Source organism: Octodon degus, unplaced genomic scaffold (assembly GCF_000260255.1).
Source record: "Octodon degus isolate 3935 unplaced genomic scaffold, OctDeg1.0 scaffold00254, whole genome shotgun sequence".
In the NCBI taxonomy this organism is placed as follows: Eukaryota; Metazoa; Chordata; class Mammalia; order Rodentia; family Octodontidae; genus Octodon; species Octodon degus.
Genome location: NW_004524830.1, coordinates 1,182,476 through 1,197,822, shown reverse-complemented (window position 1 = coordinate 1,197,822; position 15,347 = coordinate 1,182,476). Strand labels below are relative to the sequence as shown.

General features: G+C 54.0%; 2 protein-coding genes and 1 non-coding gene across 3 annotated transcripts in view; 2 read left to right on the top strand and 1 right to left on the bottom strand.

The window, feature by feature from the left end:
- Positions 1-11,314, top strand: part of Podxl2 (podocalyxin like 2) — a 35,080-nt gene extending 23,766 nt beyond the window's left edge. Inside the window, exons 5-8 of the mRNA XM_004646102.2 lie at positions 9,034-9,190; positions 9,469-9,530; positions 10,345-10,524; positions 10,815-11,314. Coding sequence (XP_004646159.1) covers positions 9,034-9,190; positions 9,469-9,530; positions 10,345-10,524; positions 10,815-11,027 — 612 coding nt within the window. The 3' untranslated portion in view covers positions 11,028-11,314. The remainder of the gene's footprint in view (positions 1-9,033; positions 9,191-9,468; positions 9,531-10,344; positions 10,525-10,814) is intronic.
- LOC111813998 lies at positions 5,304-5,410 on the bottom strand. The gene has a single exon (XR_002819096.1). It is a non-coding gene; the product is annotated as a U6 spliceosomal RNA (small nuclear RNA).
- Positions 11,315-11,403: 89 nt separating the features above from the next.
- On the top strand, positions 11,404-15,347 carry Abtb1 (ankyrin repeat and BTB domain containing 1). The gene is made up of 12 exons (XM_004646100.2): positions 11,404-11,548; positions 12,146-12,208; positions 12,303-12,358; positions 12,615-12,759; positions 12,869-13,028; positions 13,120-13,165; positions 13,427-13,543; positions 13,622-13,740; positions 13,836-13,934; positions 14,020-14,187; positions 14,768-14,968; positions 15,044-15,347. Exons 1-12 carry the CDS (start codon positions 11,493-11,495, stop codon positions 15,248-15,250), a joined length of 1,437 nt encoding a protein of 478 aa, XP_004646157.1. The 5' UTR covers positions 11,404-11,492; the 3' UTR covers positions 15,251-15,347.

The following is a 15,347-nucleotide window of genomic DNA, read 5'->3' as shown; positions in this document are numbered from 1 at the left end:
TCACAGCTGATGCATTACAATTCTTATGAATACTCAAATACCTCATCTTTGGGGGCCGGGGAGATGACTCAGTGGAATAAGCGCTTCCCTGGCAAGCGCAAGGGCCTGAGTTCAATCCCTGGTTCGGCAAAAAAAAAAAAAAAAAAAAAAAATCAAATACCTCATCTTTGGCCAATAAAAGTCTCCTTGGTTTGGCCTCTGCCTGTTTTGTTTTGCTTTGTTTGCACTTGCCAGGCAGGTACTGTGCTGCTGCGCTGTATCCCCAGCTCTTGTTTGTGTTTTTGAGACAGGGTCTCACTATATAGTTTGGGCTGGCTCTGAACTCAGTATGTAGTCCAAGCTGGCTTCCGACTTATGGCAATCCTCCTGCCTCAGCCTCCTGAGTGCTCAGATTATGTACAGAGACCACCTCACCTGGCTTCTGCATCCTTCAGGCCATCCTATCAGTGTTGGATAGTCTCTATTTTCTGGCCTATTAAGTCACTCTGCACTCATCTCCCTCCTCCAGTGTGGAGTCAACATCTCTGCAAGGAGCCTTTATTCCTGTTACTGAGAAAGTTACTTAGGTGCCTGCAGTGTGGGCACTTGGGACCTAGCTCAGCCCGTCCTGGGGTCTGGGTATAGGGATTGAACCGCAGTCCCTGAGTGCTTGCCTAAGAAGGCCCTTTATTTATTTATTTGTTTATTATTTAGTACAGGGACTACATGGTCTACAGAGTCTTACTATGTAGAATGGACTCCTAGTGATTCTATTTTCAGCCTCCCAAGCCCTGGGATTACAGGCTCAGGCCACCGCACCCAGTCTCAACATCTCAGCATGTCCCGGGGGTGGGGCTGGCATGGCACACTGGGGATCGAACCCCCAGCCACTGAGCTCTGCCTAAGCAGGCGCTTTAGTCCGCTGAACTATCTGGCCAGCCCTAAGCAGGCACTTTAGACCACTGAGCTACCTTACCAGCCCCCCTTAAATCTTGAACCATGCTTTTTTTTTGTTGTTGTTGTTGTTTTGTTTTTGTTTTTGCCCTTGCGCTTGCCAGGGAAGTGCTTATTCCACTGAGCCATCTCCCCGCCCCCCCCCCTTAAATCTTTAGCATGTATACTTGTACTTTTTAGACTGGGTCTTGCTATGTGGTTCAGATTGTCCTTGAACTTATTATGTAGCCCAGGCTGGCTTCAAACTGCAATTTTCCTGTCTTAGCCTCCCGAGTGCTGGGATTACAGGCATATGCCACCACACCTGGCTACTTGCACATTTTCAGTGTGCAAATAATAAAGCCTGAAGTTCATATCTCTCTTTTACCACGGATATTAAAATGTTTCTAATGTGTCATCCCTGTTTTTATCTTCTGTTATTTGCACTTAATATGTGACATCCATTCAATTATCATAATTTTTGGGCTTCTTTTAGTATAGCCAAACCCAAAATTTACCATCTAAACATTCACAAATTCCAGTCCAGCAGTGCATGTATATCATGTTTGTTATGAAACAGATTCCTGGAACTTTTTCACCTTCAAAACTGAAACTCCGGCCTATTAACAACTTCCTGTTCCCTTCTTCCCTCCCCCAACTCCTGACGGCCACCTTTCGCCTTTTAGTTTCTAAGAGTTTGGCCCCTTTGAATACCTCACCTGATGGCTCTCCTCTGACCCAGACCTTTTCTGCTCAGTGTCACCCAGCTGGTACATGTAGTAAAGAGTGTCAGAAGTTCTTTCTTTTTCAAGGTTAAAACTGTCCTGTGTATGGACAGAACACATTTGTTAAGGGGCTGGGGAGATGGCTTGATGGAATAAGTGCTTACGTGGCAAGCGCAAGGGCTTGAGTTCAATCCCCGGTTCCGCAAAAAAAAAAAAAAAAAAAAAAAAAACAAAACACATGTGTTCCCGCTCACCTGGTGCAGGTGTGGGAGCTGCTCCCATTTTTGGCTGTGCTGAACCAGGTGTGCAGATTCCTCTGCATCCCGTTTGCAGTTCTGAGGTTCCACTCCCAGATTGGGGTTCTTCCTTCAGATAGTCCTTCTGCTTCTGCTCCTCTGAGGACCCACCACACTGTCCCCCATGCCCACTGCCCCATTTTCCACTCACACCAGCACAGCTCTAGGCTCCTGGTCTCCCGGCATCTTGGCTGACCTAACAAGTGTGTGGCTGCGCTTCACTGTGGTTGTGAGTCTGGTTTTCCTGATAGTGAATAGTGGTGAGCACCAGTCATGTATGTTCCACTCTATCCATACACGTACTTGTCTCTGTGCAGCAAAACCTCTGCATATTTCAGCTCCTTCCTCTGGTTGAGTTTCCTGCTTCCTCCAGCAGTGTTAGTCAGCTTCCTGTCAGAGTGATGCAAGACCTGAGATAAACAGCTTGCCGGATGGAAGCTTGCTGTGGCTCACGGTTTTGTCCTTGGTGCCTGGTCAGGCGGGTGGGGTTGCTTTGGGATCTGTGGTGAAGCAGTGCACTGCACTGTAGAGCAAGCACAGAGGAAGCCATGACGGCGGGGGAGCAGAGAGAGGGAGGAGAGGCAGAGCCTAATCTCCCCACAGAACGTCCCGAGGAGGAGGCAGCTTCTTCCCTCCAACCCCTCCCAGGTTCTCTGCCTCCCAGGCACACCCCAGATGCCACCTAGGCTTTAGTGCATGGCCTTCAGGGGACCTTTGAGATCCAAACCATCATATTCTTCTTTTTTGTTGTTTTGTTTTTTGTTTTTTGAGACAGGGTCTCGCAGTGTAGCCCAGGCTGGCTTGAACTCATGGCATCCTCCTGTGTGCGGGGATCCTAGCTGGGTGCTACCACACCCAGCTCAAGCCATCCTGTTCCTCCCTAACCCTCAAGGACCACAGACTCACCTCAGTCTCACAATACCAAATGTATTCAGTCCATCTCCAAGACTCCCCAAGGCTCTAATACTTGTAGCATTGCTGAAAAGTTCAAGTTCAAAATCTGCTCAGAGGTGAAAGGCCCACTCTGCTGGAAGCCCCTAGGAAAGTGAAGAAGGCCCATCCTTCTAGCATGCAACAGACGGTGCCAACATCCCTATTCCAAGAACGAGGATGAAAAAAACAGCAGGGCAGAGCTAAGCCAAAAGAAGAACAAAGCAGAGAAGGGCAAACACTAAACCCTCTCAGAGGCTGCTTCCTGGGACTCGACAGTGCCACACTGCCTGGCTTCCCAGAGCTGCTACAGAAAGCAGTCTCACTGGATCCTCTGTGGGTCCGCAGCTCTCACATTCAGCAGGTCTGTAAAACCTGCACCATGTGGCTGAGGCAAGGCATGTGCCAATATAGGCAGTCACTGGACTCCTCAGACTGTGACAGCCAAGGTCTCCAAGTGCCTGGACATAGAGACCAAGTCCTGGGCAGTGGTTCCCAAGTGTGAGGATAGGTGGGTCTAGGGATTCCAGAGATGCCCTCAAAGCCTCTTTCCTTTGGTGCAAAGTACTTGGCTCCTTTTTAATGACCCTAATCTCCATTCCCTCTTTGGCCCAACTTTAAGTGCCCCCCTGTATGTTTATCGAACCTTTCTGCTCTGCTAAATTTCCATTCACATAAATGTGGCTAAAAGCAGCTGGCAATTCCCATGCCACTGCCTGAATATCACCCAGAATTGTGCTCCATCAAATTTCTTTTTTTTTTTTTAATTTATTTATTTTATTTATGTGTGTGTGTGTGTGTGTGTGTGTGGCCAGCTCAGTCCACCAGGGGGCGGGGCTGGCTGGCATGTGGTGCTGGGGGATTGAACCGCGGTCCCTGTGCTTTGCTAAGCTTGTTCTAAGTACGTGCTTTAGACCACTGAGCCATCTCACCAGCCCTTCCATCAAATTTCTTGATCCATAATCTTTAAGATCAGCCTCCATGAAGTCTCAAGGAGTGGTCCAAACGTAGACAAGCTCTTTGCCAGTATGTAACACAAAACACCTCTACTCCAGGTCTTTGTGGAGTTCCCACTCTCACCTGCAAGCTCATTGGCAGAGACTTTACCGCCTGCGTTTCTATTAGCATTCTGGTCTCTGAGCTCCACTGCAGCACTCGAGGCTTGGCCTAGCCCACTCCTCAGGCCTTCCCAAACACTTCCCATGACCTAATTCTAAAGGCTGTCCAACCACATTGCCCAGGGTAGTCCCTGCAACAATCCCACTTGTCAGTGCCAGTTCTCTGTGTTGGTCAACTTCCTATTACTGTGACCCAACACCTTCTTATAAGAAAAACTACTTATAAGAAGGAAAAATTCATTTTGGGGGTTGGTTTCAGAGGTCAGTGTTTTGAGGACTGTGGCCAGGCCACTCACCATGGTGGGAGTGGTGATAGAGAAGGTCCCTCACCTCATGGCAGCCAGGAAGCAGGGAACTGAGGTGGGACCCGACTGTCTACTTCAGCGTATGCCCAGTGACATGAATTCCTCCCACTAGGTGTCATCTCTTAGAAGCTCTGCCAGCTCCTCATGTACTCTGGTGGGATGATGCCTTTAGCACATGGCCTCCGGCAGACACTTAAGATGTAACTCTAATGCTGTCCTTTAGTAGCTCTTCCTGCACAGATAGCGCTGCCTTTATTTATGCAAAAGTGCCTTTAATTTTCTTGCATTCTATTGTAGTCAAGGTTTACAAGGGAATATGTTTAATACAGGACATGTAATTTATAGGATTATTTTGCAATAGTCACCAAAATGTCAAATGCAGAAGAGTGCTAGAGATTTGTTCACACACTAGAAACACAAAGAATCTAGCCGAAGGCCTGGATCCCACTGCAGGGTCCTGCATGAGTCCAGCTGAAGACCTGGAGCCCATGGCAATGTCATTGATGTGTCTACCTGGAAGCATAGAGCCCATGACAATGTTTCATGCCAATCTATATCAAGCATCGGCACTGAGGAGGCCCAAAGGTCAGTGGTGGGAGCTAGAAAGTCTGTGCCAGCAGGAGGGAGCATCTGTGCCAGTGGGCAGAGGGACCTCTCTGGAGCCAGGAAGTGATGCTCAGGGTTAGGGCCAGAGCTCCCCCAAAGAGAAGCACAGCCATCCTCCGGAACAGTCAGGTCCTGAGCTCCTCCAACAATGAGAACAGCTGAGTTCCTATCAGGAAACCAGTGCACCAAGCTTCTCCAGGAGGATCAACAGCATGCCATCTTTCCCTCCATTTCTCCTTTTATGCTATTGACAGTGCTCAGGTGGGCCTTCCACACCCCAAGTCACACTGACTCAGTTTAGCTGAGTGTCACAAGGTAGCATTAGTTAATTCACCACATTTTTTTTTTTTGTCTTTTTGAGACAGGGTCTTGTTTCCTAGCTTTTCTCTTTGCCCTCTCTTCGTTGTTTAAAAAAATATGAAAGGCTTCCCAAATTTGCATGTCATCCTTGCGCAGGGGCCGTGCTAATCTTCTCTATATCGTTCCAATTTTAGTATATGTGCTGCTGAAGCGAACACAAGACAGGGTCTTGGTCTGCAGTTCAGGTTGGTTTCAAACTCACAATGATCCTCCTGCCTCAGCCTCCTGAGTGCTGAGATTACAGGAGTGCACCACCAAGCCTAGCTCACACGTTCTTCTTTATAAATATATCTTGAGATAATTTCAAATTTATAGATAGAATAATTCAAATTCCACATGTGCTTCAGCCTGATGTATTGCCTGTTTAAATTTTTTTCAAACCATTTGGGGAAAGCTAGTGGCATCGCTCCCTTTTGGCCCACCTTAAATACATTAGTGTGTGTTTCCTCAGAAAAAAGAATATCCTCTGAGTAACCGCGACGCAGTGATCACAGTCGGGGACTAACATTCACAAAGGCGTATAAGTTGATCTATAGGATTCATTATTTGAGATGTTTTCCAGTGGTCCCAATAACATTTTGCAGCTTTTCTCCCCTCTGTGGTCCAGCATATCACTGAGGATGGTGTCTGCATTTATCTCTCGCATCTCCTTTAGTCAGCCAAGTTCCCAGACTTTCTTTGTGTTTGATAATCTTGATACACCTGAACAAAACATGGTGAGTTACGGAGAGACCACAGATCTTCAGAACAAGACCGAACTGCGCCGGCTGTGTCCTGGGCAAGTTCCACAGGCTAGAGCTGTGGCTGTGGGGATCTGCTCTTCCAGCTCCGCAAATGCATTGCAGACTTGCCGGCTTCTGTCTCGCCTGAGGTCACAGGAAACTGGAAGGGAACTGGGGAGAATTTTAAAGGGGGAAGCAGGAAGATGGAGCGGGGCATTCAGCGCTAACACCGCAGAGTTCCAAAGGCGCAAAAGAACCCTTTCTCTGAGATGCAGGGATGGGAGCCTGTGCCCAGCACCATGGAGAGAGGCACCAGAGGCTGAGGAGGACAAGGGCACTGATGGTCCTTAGAGAAAAGCCTGATCATCCAGACGGGGCACAGAAGCAGAGCTGACCCTACTGCCCCTTCGGGTCCCAGCCTTAGAGCTGGACACTTTTGCAAGGAGCTCCGTTAGCTTTGCTCTTCATCAGGAGTGGGGGTTAGCATCCAAGATCTGGCTTCAGGAGTGCTAATCCCAACGAGCTGTCTGTGCTCTGGGGCTTTTAGTGAATGGTGTGAAGTATGACTTGACTCTTTCTTTTTCCAGTTGTCCCAGCATCTTTGAATAAGTATTTTTCTTTTTTTATTTTTTAAAATTACTTTATTTGTTTTTTATTAATTTTATTGAGAAACAAATAGCAATGAGACAGTTTCAAAACCAATTAGTAGGACAGTTTCAATAATTAAAACATTGCATATTGTCTTCATAGTGGTTATTCATAGTACAAGATGCAGACATGATATCCTGTCCAAACACCATTAGTACAAATCTTTCTTCTCATTGAATTAAGAGAAAGTAGCTGTATATCTACCCTAACTATTTTGTATACACAGATACAAAATGGTTCTTCATTTATATCCCCTTTTTTTTTGTTTAGGTTTGTCCAAGATGGGTATTCCATTGCCATTTAAATACTGTAGGTGCGTGAATTCAGCAAAATAATCCAATATAGTCCAGTAGTCTATAATAGTAGTGGGTTATCCATAGGACTGGCAATGTTTATTTATTTATTTATTTATTTATTTATTTATTTATTTATTTATGGAAAGCTCAGCCTGCCCTCAGGGTGGGGCTGGTGGGGTATGTGGTGCCAGGGATTGAACCTAAGTCCTAAGCAGGCACTTTAGACTGTTGAGCTATCTCGCCGGCCCTATTTTATTTTATTGAGACAGGGTCTCACTATGCAGTTCAGACTGGCCTTGAGCTCACTTTGTAGCCCAGGCTAGTCTCAAACTTGCAATGATCCTCCTGCCTCAGCCTCCTGAGTGCTGGGATTACAGGTGTGTGCCACCATGCCCAGCTTGAGTATTTCTTGCTCACCTTGCCTTTCCACTAGGAAACTGAAGGCCTTCACACTGTAATATACCTCAGCCCATTTTTTTTTTAAATCATTCAGCTTGAGACAGGTCTCAGTAATACATTAAGTTGCCAAGTCTAGGCCTCAACTTGTGGTCCTCCTTCCTCAGCCTCTCAGAGTGCTGGGATTACAGGTGTACACCACCATACCAGGCTAATGTACAGCCCCAGGCAGTTTTCTTGTAATCTTTCCAGGGTGATAGGACCATTGTCCCCATTTTTAGATGAGGAAACCGAGGCTCAGAGAGGTGTAGTGCTAAGCTGACAGTCATAGAGCTGACTAATGGCAGAACCAAGACTATAACTCCAACTTACTAGATTCCAAAAGTCAGGGCTCCCTCCCTTTGCCACAAACACTCAGTTTGCCTGTCACACAAGTGGTGTGATATCTGTCATCACTGGACCTAGTAGGTATGAGCTGGGCCCCATCTCTGCCCAGAGAGATGTGGGACTGTGCGGGGGCGGGGCGGAGCCCCGTGGCACCATGGGAGCCCTGGCACCCAGCACCTGCACCCTGGCCTGGGTGTATATGGCCAGCCCCAGCAGTGAGGAAGGCAGGGACCTGGAAGGGGCTGTAGGTTCCCTGGCTGTGGAGGGCCTCCCCAACCAGTTCCATGTTAAAAGTGCATTGCACTATAGGCCAGTGAGTGGCCAAGCCTTGGGGCTGAGCCTGCACTTACGATGGTAACCAGAAACACTGGTCCAGCACCCTTGTCACCCTGGTGGCCTTTAAGTTGGCATGACAACCAGGAACCACTTATTGGTCTGGGCTGTAGCAACATTCAGGTTGAGAGTGGTGGGAGGCCCTATGTGGTGACATGGTGAGGTGGCCACACTTCCTGGGAGCTCTGGCTCTTGGCCCCGGTGTGCTCTGCCAGCACACATGGGTGAGCTGAGCAGCTGGGAGAGGTGTGCCTGGGGCCTGATAAGCCTGCATGCATGGACAGGAAGGGAGGGCTGTGGAGGGGAGCTGGAGGGGCAGCAGCCGCAGGACCAAGGAGGCGGGTGGGAAGGACAAATGGGGGCTGTGCTGTGGGCAAGAGGCTCCATGTTAGTTGCTGCCACTCCTCGAGTGCCTGTGCTGGGCCAGACTCCTGCTTAGGTTTTAGTTGTGTAGTTATGGGTGACACGGGAAGAAAAGCTTAGTGGTCTGGGTGAGTGTGAGTCAGGAAAGAGGTCTGTCTCATCTTGCTCCTCGTGCTCCAGGTGTGGAGCCTTCTCTGCAGCCACTCTTCAGGTCACCCCAGGCCACACCAGGGTGTGTCTGTGGTGTCAGAAAACTGCCCGTGCCTGCCACCTGCTCCCCAAAGCTCTGGTGTTGTCTATGCATGAGCGTGGTCTCCCTTCCGATGTTCATTCTGTGCCACACACTTCATACCAGGCATAAGGTGACAGGCACGAATCCATGTCTTCAGCTTGTCACCACTGTGCGTGGGTGTGTCTGTCCCCTTGCTCAGTGTGACTCTGGGCTGACCCATGCCTTCCTCATGTTGGAGGCTGAGCAGGGGGTGCACCTTGGAGTTCCCACCAGTGGCAAGATTACAGCCCCCAGCTGGTCCCCAGAGCTGCTCCAAGTAGCTTAAGGAACTTTGGCAACTGGGTGAAGGTAGAAAGGGCCTAGTGGGAAACAAGGGGTCTAAAGCCACTGTCCCTGCCTTGCAGGAGGTGTTCCGGCAGCACCGGGGGTTGCAGCTCCTGGCCCTGGTGGAAGAGGTGCTGCCCCGCCACCGCCACGGCCACCATGGGGACTGGCACATCTCCCTGAGCAAACCCAGCGAGAAGGAACAACACCTCCTGATGATGTTGGTGGGCGAGCAGGGTGAGCAGGGGTGCAAGGGGGCCAGGTAGGGCCTAGGCACTGACCTAAGGAGGTCTGGGGGTGGGGGGACTTGGAGCAGGGACAAACACAGGCCCTGCACATGGGTATGAGGACTGAGGTGGTCACTGGTATCACAGCAGATGTCAGAGATGGGATGGGGCCCCTGTGCCCTAAGGACCTCTGTGCCATCAAAGCTGGTGGGTAGGTGGGGCCTGGAGACCCATAGAGATTCCTAGGCTGGGCCATGACTGTGCTAATGCCCATGTCTCTACTGCTAGGGGTAATGCCCACCCAAGATGTCCTTTCCATGCTGGGTGACATCCGCAGGAGTCTGGAGGAGGTGAGAGTGCCGGACTGGGGCACCTGGTACATGCAGCCCTTTGGGGTCCTACTCTGGGCAGCTGTCTCAGGCCTTGTGGGGGAGATGGGAGGGCACTTTTTGTCATATGCAGTGCTTGCATAGGTTGGAGAGGGCTGTGGGCAATGGTGGGGGAGGCTATCAGCACAGGGGAGACACGGAGAAAACACCATGTCAGGGTACAGGAACCAGAGTACCCCTGGGATGTCAGCAGAATACCCCAAAAGGCAGTGGCTAGAGTGCTTGGTGGGGACCTGAATAGGATGAGCAATGGGGGTGCAGGCTGGGAAATGGGAAGAGGTGGGCCAAGAAGCTGGCAACACACAGCCCAGGGTGGGAGAGGGCCCCTGGGCTCCCGCCCCTTGCACCACCTCTGCTAAAGAGGGGACATTCCACTCCAAGGGGACAGCCACCATGTCCAGGAAGATGCCCGTCCTACCTCAGGCCACAGTGACCTCCCATCTCCCCTTAATCGCTCTTCCACACCCTTTTGGCTGTGCAGTGTTTGACCCCAGGCTGCCTCGGCTGTCACAGGGATGGGAGTGGGGTGGCTATGCCCGTAGGGCCTCACTTCATCCTTCTTTTGCTGTCATGGGGTCATGAGGCTACAGTGGGGATTGAGGGTCTGGCAAAGTGGCCACGGGTGAAGTTTGGAGGTGTCCCTCGGTGGGCAAAATGGAGATGGGGTGTGCAGGAAGGCTGTGGGAGTACAGGTCCCCGCCTCCAAGAGCAGTGGGAGCCCCCTCTGCACACCCTTGAGGAGCTCACTATGGAGGGCTGGCCCCTCCTGTCCCAGATCGGCATCCAGAACTACTCAACGACCAGCAGCTGCCAGGCGCGGGCCACCCAGGTGCGCAGTGACTACGGAACGCTCTTTGTGGTGCTGGTGATCATCGGCGTCATCTGCTTCATCATCATTGTACTGGGCCTGCTCTACAACTGCTGGCAGCGCCGGCTGCCCAAGCTTAAGCACGTGGTGAGCCTGGGGTAGGGCTGGGGCTGAGGAGGAGAACAAATAGGAGGAGTGGGCAGCCCATACACACCGCATCCCGGGTCCTGCGCTAAGCCCTGGAGTCCCTGCTGTCTGGGACAGGGAGGGTTGGAGGGACGAAATGCAGGAGTGGCTTCTGGAACTTCTTTGTGCAAAGGATTTTTAAAGAGTTGCTCTGCGGGCCTCGCAGCTGCTGTGCCCAGGGACTCTGATGGGGCTTTCCCGGACCTGTAGCTGCTCTGGTTGGGACACAGCCCCATACCCTGTCCCCACAGTCACATGGCGAGGAGCTGCGCTTCGTGGAGAACGGCTGCCACGACAACCCCACGCTGGACGTGGCCAGCGACAGCCAGTCGGAGATGCAGGAGAAGCAGCCGAGCCTGAACGGTGGTGGGGCACTCAATGGCCCAGGCAGCTGGAGTGCGCTCATGGGGGGCAAGCGCGACCCCGAGGACTCGGACGTGTTCGAGGAGGACACGCACCTGTGACGCTCCGGACGCGGGCGCTGCGCCCGGCCACCCCACCCCGCCACGCGCCCGCGTCGGACCCATTAAACCGGCCCGGACCCGGGCACCGAGCCTCTGAGTCGTTCTTGCTGGGGTGGGGGGCTCAGTTCTCTGGTAGAGGCCGACTGGTTGTGGAGCGGGTGGGCCAGATCCTTCTGGAGGGCTCAGTCCTCGGTCCTCGGAAGGGCTTCGTCCTTGGCCGGAATCAATCGATCCTCCGGGTGGGCCTGGACCTAGGAAAGGGTCAATCCTCAGGAGGGCTCAGTCGATTCCGGGAAGGGGCAGGGGTCGATCGGTCCTCCGGGCGCCAGGCGCCGCTGCACAGCCGGAGCTGAACTGGGGGGCGGAGCTGCGAGCTGGCTGGTTGTAGCTCCTCGCGCGTGTTTACATCCGGCCCGGCAGTGTCGCAGCCCGAGGTCGCTGTGCTCCGGTCCGGGTGGCCGTGCCATGGACACTAGCGACCTGTTCGCCAGCTGCAGGAAAGGGGATGTGGGCCGCGTGCGGTGAGGACCCCGCGGGGGCAGGGGTGGCTGGGGGCGGTGCAGAGGCGCCGATGCTGCTGCCGCAAACCTAGACGGGGTCGCGCCCTCACGCCCTGAAAGGAGGGGAGTTCCGTGCACGGCACCTCGCCCAGCCTGCCCATTCCCGCCCTCCCCCCGCTTCACCCCCACCCGGCACCCACCGTGCTGCAAACCTGCCCTGGGATCTCCCCAACTTCAAGGCCACACAACACTCCGAACGCAGACTTGGAGGGCTGGGCTGTCGATCTCCAGGGACACCTCACCCTAGCAGCAGCTCTCCCGGCCTGACCCCCCTCTCACTGCACCCCACCAGCAACCACCTCCCAGCTTCTGCCCGCTTGATCTATCTCCTCCTCTAGCTCCGTCCCTCAGTGGTCCCCTGCCCTTCCCAGTCACTGCCCAGGCTCTGGCTAAAGGAGGGGCCTCATCCCTTGCTGCCTCCAGTACTGAAAAGCCTTGAGTCCCAGCCCCCTGGTCCAGCAGAGGTGGTACCAGTGTCTTGCATAGTACCTTTGCTTTCCTACCCGGGAACACTCTCCAGAAACTACTTCTGACTCCAGCTCTGACCTTCCCAATCAGGTACCTGCTGGAGCAGCGTGACGTGGAGGTGAACGTGCGGGACAAGTGGGACAGCACCCCACTGTGAGTGCCAGGCGGGATGGGGGCTGCTCTGGGGGTGGAGGACTCTGCCTTGCTGACAGCCGCCACCTCTTGCCCTTCCTTTCTTCGCACCCAGGTATTATGCCTGCCTGTGTGGGCATGAGGAGCTGGTGCTCTACCTCCTGGCCAATGGTGAGATGGTCCCTCTGATGTGTGAGTGTAGGTGTGTATGTGCTTGCGTGTATGCATGTGTGAGTGCACGGAGTGCCCTTGTGCCTCTGCTGTGCAGAGATGCTGGAGTAAGGTGGTCTTGGGTACCTGGGAAGGTGTCTCTGGGATTACATTGGGCCTCAATGTGGGCAGCTAAGCTAAGAGGCCAGAGATTAGGAGCCTTCAGGCCCTCCACAGTCACAGCCCTGGCCCGCTGACCACTGAGCCTACACCCTAGGAGCCCGCTGCGAGGCCAACACCTTCGACGGTGAGCGCTGCCTGTATGGGGCGCTGAGTGATGCCATTCGTCGGGCACTACGCGACTACAGGCAGGTCACAGCTGCCTGCAGGCGACATGACTACTACAACGACTTCCTGCAGCGGTGAGGGACCGGGAGGGCTGTGGGGGGTGGGGGGCTCTGTGATGCACTCAAGTACCAGTGGCTCAGGGTTCAGCAAGCACAGGCACAGTGCCCCCTCTGCTGTTCCCAGGCTCCTGGAGCAGGGCATCCACAGCGACGTGGTCTTCGTGGTGCATGGAAAGCGGTTCCGGGTGCACCGGTGCATCCTGGGTGCCCGCAGTGCCTACTTCGCCAACATGCTTGACACCAAGTGGAAGGGCAAGAGCGTGGTAGTCCTCAGGCACCCCCTGGTGTGTCCCTCAGGGTGATGGACACTGATTGTTCGGGACAGTGGGGCTCATGCTGGTGGCTGCCCCTGACCTCCTGGCTGTCTGCCCGCAGATCAATCCGGTGGCCTTTGGGGCCCTGCTGCAGTACCTGTACACAGGTGACGCCCTTGCTGAGGTGCGGGAGGTTGGCTTGGGCGACCCAGTGTCACTCCTCACTGCCATCTCTGCAGTGTGGGGAGGTGGTGGCTGCTTCTGTGGTTGCCTTACGGGGTAGAGAGCCTGTCCTGCCTGAAAATCAGCCCCATCTTCTCTGTCCCCCAGGGCTTTCTGGATGCGGGGAACCAAAGTGACCAGGGTGGGTGGGTAGTGCCATCTAGAAAGTCCCTTCCTTGTGCCCTGATGTCCCACGCCGCCTCCAGGCCACCTGGACATTGGCGTGGAGCATGTCAGCGACTGTGAGCGCCTGGCAAAGCAGTGCCAGCTGTGGGACCTGCTTAGTGACCTGGAAGCCAAGTGTGAGAAGGTGTCTGAGTTTGGTACGTGCCCTAGGCCAAGGGCAGTGGGTGGGCTGGGCAGGGCTGACCTCCTCCTTGAGGCTGCTATTGCCCCCACAGTGGCGTCCAAGCCAGGCACATGTGTGAAGGTGTTGACCATCGAGCCCCCAGCCACTGACCCCCGGCTGCGGGAGGACATGGCGCTGTTGGCTGACTGTGCCCTGCCGCCTGAGCTTCGTGTGAGTGCAGGGTGGTGGCTTTGATCCTCACTTGACCCAAGCTGGGCCTATCCCATTGGGGAGTAGCCTTAACAGGATCCTCTCTCCTCCCCCAGGGTGATCTTGGGGAGCTGCCCTTCCCTTGCCCCGACAGCTTCAACAGCTGCCCAGACATCTGCTTCCGTGTAGCTGGCTGCAGCTTCCTCTGCCACAAGGTGCCTATCCCCTCCCCACTACCCTGGGATGGCTCTTCACTGGTAGACCCTGGCCCTGACACTTCCTCAACCTGGCCTCCCCCAGGCCTTCTTCTGCGGCCGCAGCGACTACTTCCGGGCCCTTCTGGATGATCACTTCAGAGAGAATGAGGAGGCTGAGGCCTCAGGGGACCCCCCCGTTGTCACCCTGCATGGCATCTCACCTGAGGTCTTCACCCATGTGCTCTACTACGTATATAGTGACCACACTGAGGTGCGGGCTGGGAGAGGAAGGGGAAGCCAGGGTGAGGGGTTTCCTTTCTGAGAGTTGCAGGGATTGCACCACCCCTTCCCGTATGTCATGGGGGTGGGGAAGGAGCTTGGTGGCATCTGGCTTTAGGGATGTCCGTGACTTCTGAAGGTGCAGTAGCTGCCCCTCACCTGCATGAACCATGCCTTGCCCTGCCAGCGTCTGCTCCAGTTAGTTGTTATCTTTTTTTTTAATTTAATGTTTTTGAGACAGGGTCTCACTATACAGTTCAGGCTGGCCTTGAGCTCACTTTGTAATGCAGGCTGGTCTCAAACTTACAGTGATCCTCCTGCCTCAGCCTCCTATTTGTTAACAGACTTCTCTGGAGGCAAACATGAGTCTCTTGCCACCCAGCCAGACAAACTTGTGTGCAGAGGGGTGAAGAGCTGCCCAGGGTCCCATGACCCACAGATCTGAGTCCAGGCCTGCACTCATCTGCCCTCCAGCCCTGGGCTCTGCTGCCCTTCACTGCTGGGATCCTGGGGGGTGCTGGCCCAGGCAGCCTTTGCTGACCTGGGGGTACACCTTCCTGCTTCTGCCCCAGCTGTCCCCCGAGGCGGCCTATGATGTACTGAGTGTGGCCGACATGTACCTGCTGCCTGGCCTGAAGCGGCTGTGTGGCCGCAGCCTGGCACAGCTCTTGGATGAGGACAGTGTGGTAGGGGTGTGGCGCGTAGCCAAGCTGTTCCACCTGGCGCGACTGGAGGACCAGTGCACTGAGTACATGGCCAAGGTCATTGAGAAGGTAAGCCTTACCGGGGACCAGGGCTGGGAGAGCTGGCCCATCTGTGTCTCAGGTGCTGAGTCTGCCTGTCCCCAGCTGGTGGAGCGCGAGGACTTTGCGGAGGCTGTGAGGGAGGAGGCAGCAGCTGTGGCAGCCCGGCAGGAGACGGATTCCATTCCACTGGTGGACGACATCCGCTTCCATGTGGCCAGCACTGTGCAGACCTACAGCGCCATAGAGGAGGCGCAGCAGCGGCTACGGGCCCTGGAGGACCTGCTTGTGTCCATCGGCCTGGACTGCTGAGCACCTGGGACATGCGTGCATGTGCACCTGTATGTGCCACAGCTCTTCCTGCCCCTTGCATGTCTCAGATTGAAGCGGTCTCTGCCCCATGTGCGCC